The 12,100-nt window shown below is 49.1% G+C and overlaps 1 protein-coding gene across 1 annotated transcript in view; it reads left to right on the forward strand.

Annotated features, from left to right (window-relative positions):
• SHISA6 (shisa family member 6) overlaps positions 1 to 12,100 on the forward strand; it is a 271,040-nt gene that overhangs the window by 125,109 nt on the left and 133,831 nt on the right. The window contains exon 7 of the mRNA XM_040628333.1: positions 6,405 to 6,500. Within this exon, the coding sequence (XP_040484267.1) occupies positions 6,405 to 6,500 (96 nt within the window). The remainder of the gene's footprint in view (positions 1 to 6,404; positions 6,501 to 12,100) is intronic.

Raw genomic sequence — 12,100 nt, forward strand, 5'->3', positions numbered from 1 at the left:
ATCCATCCATCCATCCATCCATCCATCCATCCATCCATCCATCCATCATCTATGCATTCATCTATCATCTAATAAAATAAAGAATTATTTAACAGTGAATGATGTCCCCAGCCATCCAGCATAGGAAATAAAACACCAGAGCACCTCATCTACCCTTCCTTTCTCAATTACGTTTCACTCCCTACCTCTGGAAGTATTTGTTTTGAAGTATTTATCATTTCCCTGAGTCTCTTTGTTCTTCTATTAATACTACATTTGCACGTATCCTGAAACAATCTAGAGTATTGCATAGCCTGTTCTATAACTCTCTCTAGATGATGGCATCCTGTTTTTCCTCGCTTTGCTCAGTATACTCAGCATTATAATGGACCGTCCTCCATGTTGCTCCTTAGAGCTCTGGTTCATTCCATTTGGACTGTCGTATAAGATTACATCATAGGAGTATGGCACTATTTATCACTTGTTCTCTTGATAGGAATATAGAGCCCCCTCATTTGTCTTTGTTGCAAACAATACCCATAGGAACATGCTCGAGCGTACCTCCTTGTGCGCATGTGTGAGGATTTATCTACCGGAAGGGGAATTGCTGTTTCTACTGTATATCCGTCTTCCAGTTTCCAAAGCGTTTGTACCAATTTACACTCCCAGCGGAAACGTGCCAACGTTCTCATTCCTGCTTACCTGTGTCCGTAGTGTCAGGCATTTTCACTCCCCCAGTCTGCTGGGTATGAAATGATATCTCATTATGGCTTTCATTTGAATTTCCCTGATTACTTGTGAGGTTGAACACCACTGCATGCGAATCTGCCCCTTGGGTCTTCTTCTCCGCTGTGATTTGCCAGTTCATCTCTTTGGCCGGCGTTTTCTGTCGTGTTCTTTTACCTTCTCATTAACTTGAAGTTCTTTATGGGCCTTGGATAGGAATGTAAATATATGTTATTCCAGCCTTTGACTTACAGTTTTGTGATGGCTTTTGACGCCTCCTGGTTTAAAAACGCTCACTCGTTGCCTCTTTATTCTGTGCCTTTTGCTCCTCGTCTTAAAATCCTTCCCCACTTTGAGACCATGAACGGATTACCCACCGTTCTTTTCTGGCAGATTTAAGGTTCGATTTTTCACTTAGGTCGTTAGCCCCCTTTGAACTGATCTTTGTGTATATATTTCTTTCTTTCTTTCTTTCTTTCTTTCTTTCTTTCTTTCTTTCTTTTTCTTTCTTTCTTTCTTTCTCTTTCTTCTTTCTTTCTTTCTTTCTCTTTCTTTCTTCTTTCTTTCTTTCTTTCTTTCTTTCTTTCTTTCTTTCTTTCTTTCTTTCTTTGTATTTCGGTATGTGTATTTTCCCCAGTTCTACATCTGTGAAATGAAAAGTCTGATATTTTTCTCCCCCCTTGGAACTTTTTTCCTCTTCTTCTTTCTTTTCGTGGTTTTCAATGAGTTTTGGAGGAATGGAATCAAAATATCTGTACTCAAAAATATTAGCGAGCTTCCCATTATTCTCAGTGCCTTCTGGAAAGTCTCCAAATCCTTCGAAAGGTTGATTTGCTTCCCCCCCACACACACACTTTTTAAAGTGTTTTACGAAGAAGGCATTTTCCTTTATTTTTACAGATTATTTATTTCCTTCCTTCCTTACTTTATATTTTTAAAAGGCGTTTCACCAGAGTGTATCTAGATTTTGGTCCCTTCTAAGGCACAGTGTGGTGCTTGATCTTGCCTCTCGTCTTTGGATCTAAAGACTAAAGTCTTTCCATCTGCTCAGGAAAAAAAAAAAGAAGAAATCTATTAACTTTTAATCACTGCTTCTGAATTGTCCCTTCTGTGTTTCTTCTGGGAATACTGTTGGAAATTGATAGAAACGCCCAGAATCGTCCTCTCTGTCTCTTCTCTCTCATTGTCGCCGTCTCTTTGTCCTCTTCCCCACCGAGTGTCCGTCACATCCCTCTCGTTGGGATTTATTGTGCTGATTTCCTTCAGGATGCATTCTCTTGGCTGTATTTGCAAACCCAGGCTGTATTTGCAAACCATCCTGGTAAGGGTCTTTCTCTCCCTTGACTGTTGATCTAATTTCACAGATGCAAACCGCTCTTACATCTTAACTGAAATCACCATTCAGATATTACCTCCCTTCCCCGCCCTGTTTCTTGCAGCAAATCTCTTTTACAGAAAAACTTGCCCTGTAGTCACTTGGAGTCGCTGCCTCGCCAGAGCCCCCAGCCTTGAGTTGACTCCAGGAACTGAGCCTCAGACCTCTCTTTAGCTCTCAGTGCCTCCTGCTGGGGAACCCGTTGAACTTGAGCCTCAGTGCTGGCCCTGTGACTTTGGACTTCCGGATGCTGGTGACGGTGAGAGAGCAGTGGCAGAATTAAGGGTAGAGCGTCCCCCCAGGTGCTGCCTTGCACAGTTGGGGTTCAACAGGTGGTTGGACAGGTTGGAAGGATGTTCTCGCTTACCTCTGCTGGGAGCTCGGCTGGACGTGTGGCTGTTCCCCTGGAAATGCTCTGTCTCTTGGTCGGAGCACTGTTTGGCTTCCTGCCTCAATGTCAGGCAGAAGGGTATAGACTTAGGGTGGTGGCTGCCGGACAGAGAAGGGCATAATTCTTTGTGCTATATCTAAAGAATCCTGAGATACCCCTTCATAGCACACATCTCTCCAACTGCCGGACCGCACGCACCGCCAGGGCAGAGAGGAGACATAGACTCCCTCTCTTCGCCCCACCCACCTGCTCAGGGCTTTGCTTTTACTGATCCTTCTCGTCATGCTGCCCTTGCTCATGTTACACCCTTCCTCTGGCGGGAACAGAGAACGCGAGTCCTTCTGCACCTTGACCTCTTAGCATTGGCCCTCGATCCAGCTCAAGAGGGACCTGTCGGTCGTTCTCACGCAGTGGTTCATAAAGTGTGGTCCCTGGACCTGGGGCCCTCAGCGGCATCACCTAGCAACTTGTCAGACATGGAACTTACCTCCAACCTAGTACATCAGGAGTTCTGGGGCTGGGGCCCAGCTGTCCAGTGAGCACTCAAGAGAGGAGCTGAAGCTCTCACCCTGCCTTCTCCCACTCAGCGTCACGGGCAGCTTTCCCAACACGAGCATCCTGAGAGATGCCTTTGAAAAACGTCGGTGCTCCCTGGACAGGCGGTGCTCATTGACAGGTCCCTAGACTTGGTGTTCATGCTTCGTTTTCATGCCACGGAACTCAGTATTTTCCAAGCCGATTTGACCATAGAATTCTTTATTCCGGCCACCTGCTCTTGGTCTTGACCCCTCGGCATATCTTACCTTAACCCAACTCAGAACCTCACTGTGGGGTGAGGTGGCTTGCGTCAGAGTTGTACAAAGATGGCAGGGCTTGGGGATTTACCGCTGACTAACTCCGGGAACTTGGGGAACGTGACTTTTTCACAAGGCTCTTGTGGGGAGGACATGGAGCGAGGTGTGCATGATGGAAGGGACATGTGGTTTGGAGTGAGAGCAGCTGGAAGCTACCATTGGCTCGGTCATCTTCCCCTGGCTTCCATTTTTCCAGCGGTAAATGGGGGCATCGTAATGTAATAGACAACATGTGTATGCAGTCGTGATTAAAATTGTAAGCTAATAGTCTATGTGAAAAATCTCTGTAAACTGCTTTATGCTATAAAATGTTTGCTACTTTGATGTCAAAACAAAACCAAAAAAAAAAAAAAAAACCCAAAACCACCCCTTAGGCCATGTGTTCAGAGGCTCTGTCTGTCTGCCTGGTGCGTAGTAGGTGATCAGAAAGCCGGCGTTGCTCGTTAAACAAAGCAGAGCCCCGAGGCACTAGGGCAATGCTCGGTCCCGAGGGACCTTGTTCCAGCTGACAGATAAGAATGATTTGTAAGAGCACGGGCCCTGTTTCTGCTCCATCTTCCCCGGTATTGATTTGTTTATCAAAAATTTTATTTATAAAAGAGCACAAAAATAAACCAGCCCCAATTCCGCAGGAAGCATTGCGGGTTCGGAATTAATGAGGTCCAAATTTATGACAGTTCTGAACTGTGACTTCCTTCTCCTGCCCTGCCATTGTTGGGGGTGGGGTGGGGAGAGAGTGACCGTGTTACAGGACAGGGGTCCCTCTCTCCCTGCAGCGCAGCCCTCCACACACCCCTTCCCCCGACCCCTTCATCCCTGTTGGAGATGTATTTCTCCAGGTGCTAGAGGTGGCTTCTGGAGCTGTGACATGGCTCGGGATATGGGCAGACGCCTCTTAGCTCCAGTAATTCTGTTCTGCCACATTCTGGGTCGGGACCGTGGTAGTTTATAGCCAGAGAGCTCCTCGTGGAAGGCTGTGCGCCCTGAGGAGTGAGTGTCTCTTCCAGGGTGGAGGGCATGACAGAAATGGTGACAGCATTCTCTCAAGTTCTTCATGTGCGAGGACAGCGGTTCTCAGAGCTTGGTCCCTGGAACCGACAGCGTCAGCATTACCAGGTGACCTGATAGAAATGCAAAATCTTGAGCTCTGGTCCCAGATCTCCTGAATCAGAAATTCTGGGAGTGGGGCCGGCAGTCCGTTTAAACACGCCCTCTTGGTTTTTCCGATGCACACTCAGCTTTGAGGACTCGATGTGGGAGTAGGAAGAAGGAACTGGGAGGGAAGGAAGGGAGGACTCTGGAAGGCATAACGTATTAGATCATGGGGGGTGCCAAGCATTTGGACCCCAAGGGCCCAACAAATGTTCCTTGAACCCAGCTGGATAAACTGAACCTAGGTTCTCTCTCCATTTACCCTAGGGCAATGGTTCTGTTTCCTGCTGGCACCTTAGAATCAGCTAGAGAGTTCTTAAAAATACCATTGCCTAAGCTCAGACCCTCATCAACAGAATCAGAATCCCTGGAGTTGTGTCTGGACTTTTGCATTTTTCGAAGCTTCTAGGTGGTTCCAGTATGCACCTGTGTTTGAGATGTACCAATGCAGAGGGCGCCCTGTTAAGAAAAGATGCGATTCGGGTTGTCTTCATGTTTACCGTACATTTCTTTTTCATTAGCAATTTATTTTACTTATTTATATTATAAAAAAGACATACTTACTAAAGGAAAAAAAACTTGGAAAATATGGAAGCATTGAAAGGAGAGAAGAAATAGACACGAGTTCTAATTAGCTGAAGGCGCTGGCACTGTTTTCACTGGCAAGTGAATGTGTTTTCTTTCCATCTTTTTTTTTTTTTTAATGCTCTGGTTTGACTTCTTTACAGCGTTGTGGTCATATATAATATAGCATTTCCCATCCGCTTTTTTTTTTTTTTAAAGAGGGCGGGGGCGGAAGGGGAGAGAGAGAGAGAATCTCAAGCAGTCTCCATGCCCAGCGCGGAGCCCGACGTAGGGCTCGATCTCATGACCCTGAGAATCGTGACCTGAGCCAAAACCAAGAGTCAGACTGCATGACCCAGGCGCCCCATTTTCTGAGCACTTTTTAACTTAACCTTACATCTTGGGTAATTCTGCAAGCTGGCTTACTTCTAAGTAGTTTTTAATGCACTCTTGGAGCAACAGGACAAAAATACGGCTTTTCTCCATTTTCCTATGTCTATGCCTCAGGATGGCATTTAGGGAGCCCTTTTTCCTTTACCGTACCTGTATTTCAGGAGCATTGTGAAATCCCATTTCAACGTCAGAGGCCGGATATTACTCTCTTTCTCTTTGAATTTCTTCTCCCAGGGCCCTCGGCCACTGTCACCTTTCCCCAGACCAGCCCCACGGGTAGATGGCTACGTGAGGCTGACAAGGGAAAGATCTTACTGCAGAAAGTCAAGAGGGGAAAGCAGTAAATATTTCCCGGTGTTTCACCATCACCATTCCGCCCGCCTGCTTTGGCTGACGCTGGATCTCTCCTAAGCCACGAGGCCGTCGGTCCGTAGGGTGTGGTGGGATTCATAAAGTGGCCTATAGACAGGGCAGCCCCGGCCGGACAGAGCCCGGCCTCCATGCTCTGGAAAGAAAGAACACAAATGAGTGAGGCAAGCTGGAAGAAGCCAGGACAATGGACAGGATGTGGGGGCAAATACACCGATGTTCCAGTATGCTCGGTCAGAAATGCCAAAATCAAGCCACGTGTACCTCTTTCCCCTCTGCTTTCTATGTATCCTTTCCAGAACTTTTGTCTTTGTTGTGCAATTACATATATATATATGCACATATATATACACACATGTACCTGTATATATACTTGATATATATACTTTTATATAGACAGTATATATATTTGTAATATATATTATATGATATGTGTTTATAAAATAATCTATATATTTTTTCTTGACGGCTTCCACCTCCTGCCTTAGCTGCCGGCTTGCCACAGACGTCCTCACTCCGGCCTGCTGAGCGGGATCTGCAGCGGTCGCCTTATTGTTGCTGCTATGAGTCTCCTAGATAACTCTGCCCCGTCTTCTTGCAGGACATTATGGGAAGGAGGCTTACCGAAGTGGAGGACCCGATCTCCATAACTTCATCTCCTCTGGATTTGTCACATTAGGAAGAGGACACACGAAGGGTACAGTGGAAACCATTTTTTACTAACACACGCAGGGTGCCTAGGGAGCCCCGCTCTGAAACGCGAAGATGATTCGGAGGCCAGAGGCTTGGCCGGGACAGGGAGAAGCAAGGGGTGGTGGTACCACGGCAGCCGGTCCCGGTGACATACGTGGCTTCTGACAGGTCGCAGGTGGGACGTTAGAGGGCCATAGACTTGCCAGAGACATCCGTCCTGCCCCCCCCAACCCCCCGGTGAGGAGCGGGACCCAGAGGCCAGGGCCCCCTGCGGGAGGGACCACAGGCAGCGTGGTGGGAAACCCTGCCCATGGACGGGGCACCGTGTGCAAAGGGTGTGTGTTCTCCTCTCGGCTCTTACCCCTTTTCCGTTTGAAAGCCACATTTTATAAACCGATGTCAATGTTCTGTACCGTGGGTTTCGGAGCCAGCGTGCATGTTCAAGAGTTTCAGTGTCCTAAGTGTGTCTATGTGAACTCTCTGTGGTATGGACCCAAAGGTAGAGGTTACGCAGACCTTGAAGCCTCAAGACGAACGCTCACGTGGCCTTTCTGCTGAGTTGCTTTATGCCCTAGCTGACAGCTTGCAGAACATCTGAGCAGGGGGGGCGGGTATGGAATCCTCGATTCTGCCTTTTGTTCAAACAGAGTCCTCCTAGTGTTGTGAGCATTCTGTCATTTCAAGAGTCACTGGATCCCCGACTCCTCTGATTACCTTCCTAACACCTGTGTACTGTTATAGACCAACTGTGAATTCTATTGTAGGGAAGCTGTATCCCTGTCTGCCTCTGAAATATGTGTCTGTGTTAAGTGTGAGCGACCAAGGAACTTTGCAATTTTTTCTTACATTCCATGCAACTACTTTTTAAATTCCCTGTGTGATGTTTGTTCATCCTATAGAGAAAAAATATATCTATATCTATATCTGTATCTGTGTATGTATTTTCTGTTGTGTCTCTTTGTGTCTAAATAAAGTTTATTGAGGATACAGGTGGCATTTGTGGCTGCTCGAAGTTGCAGAATCAAACTGGGACCAGAAGGGGGGTTGGGCTGCACGGTGAACCAGCAAAAGACACAGTCTTAGTCATACCCATATCTGCTCAAAGCTAGGATGGCCAGCCCCCACCCCCACGTCATCTGCTCTGCGATAATTACCTGTCGGTCCGCAACAAATTACACAGATCTGAAATGTCGCATTTCGAAACAATACCGAACAGATGTATCACCTCGCATCATTTCGGCAGGTCAGGATTTCGGGAGCAGCTGAGCTGAATGCTTCTGGGTCGGGGTCTCTCATGAGGTTCCGTCAACACTGTAGCAGGGCTGCATCATCTGAAGGCTTGACTGGGGTGGAGGACCTGTTTCCAAGCTCATTCACGCACATTGTGCTGGCTGTTGGCGGGAAGCCTCCGTTCCCCCTCCCTGCCCCTGCCCCACAGTGTTCTCTCCCTGGGCCGCTCGCGTGTCCTCCCTTTGTGGTGGCTGGGCTTCCCCAGAGTGGGCGATCCAAGGAAAAGAAAGAAAGCGGCCCAAATGTCTTTTACGACCAAGCCCGTTGGCGACGCGCTGTTATTTTCTCAATATCTTATTGGTGCCACAAGTGAGCTTTATTCCAGATGGGAGGGGACTACACAAGGGCGGTAATATCAGGTGCCAGGGATCCCTGGGGGCCATTTGGAGGTTGGCTACCACTCTCTTACAGCCCACGGGGCAGAGTGACAGATCTGAATTTTTCAGACAGAACATGGCAGCTTTTACCAAGCCCTCTCAACTGCAGCAGTTTCCACCCTTACCCCTACCCCTTGCTGGTGGTCCGACGGAAACACCAAACAGATCAATCTAAAGAACTCTTTACATATATATAATATAATAATATTAATTATATATATATTATAAATGTTAGGGCTTTGGGTTCCTACATTCATTCAACAAATATTGCACAAGGCCTGCTCGGCACTAATCAATATTCAGAAGTAAACAAAATGGAATGTGCTTTTGTGAAACTCCTATTCCACTGGGGAAGCAGAGAAAATAAATGCTTGACGATGCGAGCAAGGGGAAAACCTCAGGCAGGTGCGAGGCAGGGAGCCACTCTTGTCAGGAAAGCAGCTTAGATGAGGCGGTAATTGGCCAGAGACCCGCATCCCAGGCAGAGGCAATAGGAGGGCGGCCCTGAGGTACGATCTTTCTTGTGGCGTCAGAAGTAGGAAGGGGGCTAGTGTGAAGAAAGCAGGGCAGGGAAGGACGAGAATAGGAGGACATGGGACCCGAGCCTGAGGGGAGCCAGATCGTGCATTTATCAGGCGGTGGACACCAGGCGGCTTCCAAAGGAACTAGATAGACCTCCATCAGAGCGACATAAAGGCGATTCTCTATCCCTCCCTGTTCTTTGGGTCACTGTCATCTGGGAGGCTCTACCCCGCAGCAGGTGTAGGGCTTTACTATGTCTCCTGCTGATTTCCCTGGTATTAGCTTGTCCGCGTCTCGTGCAGCCCTCCTGCGTGTGCATGGCCCGCCCCCCGCCCCCCACATCCTCTTTATCATTCCCTTCCTCTCATGGCCTCTGAAACCTCCTCTCTCCCCCAGGAATGTACCCTGGGTAGCTTTTCCTATTGAGATAATAACTAAAGTTTCCTGAGCGAGGAGACTGAGGCTGGGGGAGGAGCTTTGGACACAGGGATCTCCTTCTCATACCAGAATTCTTTCTCTCTGCACAGCCCGGATCTCTGGGAAAGGGCCCAGCTCCATCCTCCCTTCCTTCAGAGCAACCCAAGTTCAGCTCTGAGTGGTACCTATAAGCAGAGCGGGCCCCGTGGAAATACGCCATGGGCAGGGAACCCCCCAGGGACGTCGAACATGGGGCCATTGTTCATCACACGTGTTTCGTGCCCTTCCTTTTCTTTTTCTGTTTATTTCTTTCTGCTTCACCTCTACTGCCTGTCGGATACCTCTTCCTTTATTCCCATTTTCTCTTCTTCCTGCGTTGGCGTTAAGCCTTCTGGTAGCCCCCATGTGGCCCCACCGTGATGCTCAGAAATGACGGGGTACCTAACTCCTGCTTTATAAGGTCATACCGTTGCCCCGCCAGCCTCCCTCACTGAATCTCGCATGTATTTCTAGCAGACTCTGATTATCTGAGAATCGAGTGCTGACAGTCCCTCTTCTAAACGGCTTGGGGAACCTTCTTTGGATGCTTGGATGCCGCCAGCCCTGTCTGCCATTTCAAAGGCTCCCTCAGGCACCCTGGGGAAAGAAGTTCACTCTGGCTTCAGTGGTGGCTCGTCCAGATTCAGAGAGTTGGGGGTGAGGACGCTTTAGAATGAGACTAACAGGTCCACAGGTAATTAAACCTTCTGAGACAAAGCCTAACCAAGGGAATGTTCTTTGGTTAATGGGATTGTGAGGGTGAGACATTACAAGAACCGGAATTCTGACCTTGGGGGGCTTCATAACCACCAAAGCCCCCTGTTCCGTCTCCATCCTGTTAGGAGACCCCATATTTTAGCTTAGGAGGCCACATAGCCATTAGTCAGCCTCCAAGGGTAAATGGAAGTCAAGTTCAGGGAGGGTGTTGATCAGAGTGACCATGAGTGTGGACCAAGTTCCCCTACTCCGTTTTCTCTGTTCATTAGATAGGATTACCCAGACCCCCCCATGTAGGACCCCAGAGCAGTCTTGAGGGAACGGAGCATCCCCCAGGCTGCCACGATGGAAACTCAATGATAAAGGCTCCTATGCGCTGAGCACTTACTATGTACCAGCATTTCGACACATGCTGTCTCCTTTTCACCTTTATGACGGCCCCGTGGGAGAGCGCTTGTCATCCCCGTTTTGCTGGGGAAAAACTCAAAGTAGAGCAGTTGAGTAATTTGCATGAGCGAACGTCAGGCAGTCAGTACCGTTTCATTCCAAATCCAGGCCCGTTTCCAAAGCTTATGCTCCCAACCACTGCACAGCCTGCGGGGGGTGGAGGGAGGAGCCGGGGCCGCGAAGGGCAGGGGTTCCACGGGACGCACGCATAGTGAGCACTCAGGAGCCAGACGCCCACGTTTTTGCAGGACAGGAAGTCACATGAAAAGAAAATGGACCAGGAGTGGGACACCACCCCCAGATGAGCAAGGGCTGTCCTTCCAGAAAGGAAGCTCAGTCTGTCCAGATACGTTTTCAGGGTGCGTCTAAAGGCACACACTTACAGAGACCCTATTCTATCTCAACATTTTGGTTAAAGTCTTGGTCGGACTGGCTGTTTTTGAGTCGGGTCAAGAGAGCTGGGAAGATTCTTTCCAGAATCTTCCATATGTCAGTAACATTAATTCCAGGGATCTCCACCGGTGGATCCCAGACCGGGCCAGAGAGAGTCCTTATGGGCAGCGAGTGGTGACAGCAAAGCTCGCGTGGTTACTGTGGCTGTCTTCTGCACTTGGGCTGTTTGCATAGTGAATGTGATGAACTGGTTCCTGCCTGCCTCTCCCCTGCTGTTTGTTTCCCGGGTCCTTTCTACCAGGCCAGCAGCCAGATAGAGGAGCATGCGTGTGTATGAGAGAGAGAGAGAGAGAGAGAGAGAGAGAGAGAGAGAGTGATCCCTGCAGCCTTTGCTAAAAGGTAGGAGCCCCAAAGCAATGGTCCCTCTGTGATAGGCAGACAACTGTCGCTCACCTGGTCATTGACTCCCTCAGGGAAACGCAAATGATGAGCCCTTGCTGTATGCCAGATACTGTTCTAGGTGCTGGGAATACAGCAGACACACTTACAGGCCAGTGAGAGGTGACAGAAAGAAGTAAATACACGAAGCGTGTCAGATGGAGTTCAAAGCTATGGAACAAAAGAGGACAGGGAAAGGGAGGGAGTTGCAGGTCCTACAAGAGCACCCAGAAAGTTGCAGAGAAAAGCGGCATTTGGGCACAGACCGAGGGAGGTAAAGGATCCAAACTGCCTAGATTTGGGGGGTCGGAGGGTCTCCCAGGCCAAGCCGGGAGGAGGGAGCAGAAGGAGCCGGATTGTGTGGGGTCAGACAGGGGCTGGGGGCTTGAGCACAAAGGGCTGGTGGGCCATTTAAGGATCTGGTCGCCGTTGTGGGCAAGATGCAAGACACAACGGTCTTGGCCTGAGGGAGCTGGAAATCTGCGGGAGGGACAGGGTTTAGGCAGAGCTTGGGAGTGATGTGAATTCAGTCTGGCTCCTTATTAAATTGTAGATGCTTATTAATCAAAGCATCCATGCGGAAATGTCAAGCTCGGGAGAGAAGTCCAGGCTGGGGATAGAAACATGGGAGTTTCCGGTGGGTGAACCTGGGAGACCGCGTGACATCAGCGAGGGAGGTTGTCGCTCCCCAGGTGAGCAAGGCTCCGGAAGGAGCCACTGGGCGCCCAATGTGGGGAGGTTGGGGCAATGGGACCTGGGGAGGAGACTAGCAAGCAAACCGGAGCAGCGTGGGACCTTGGAAACTGAGTGGAAAACAAAACAGGTGTTTCCAAGGGGGACAGTGATCGACTGTTTAAGCCATAGAGAGGTCCAATGAGCGGAGGTGGGAGCAGCGACCGCCAGGTATGACCTGGTAACATGGAGGCTGTCGGTGAGCGTGGCCAGAACAGTTGGGGGGGGGGGG

The sequence above is a fragment of the Ursus maritimus genome, unplaced genomic scaffold (assembly GCF_017311325.1).
Source record: "Ursus maritimus isolate PB19 unplaced genomic scaffold, ASM1731132v1 scaffold_14, whole genome shotgun sequence".
Taxonomy (NCBI): Eukaryota; Metazoa; Chordata; class Mammalia; order Carnivora; family Ursidae; genus Ursus; species Ursus maritimus.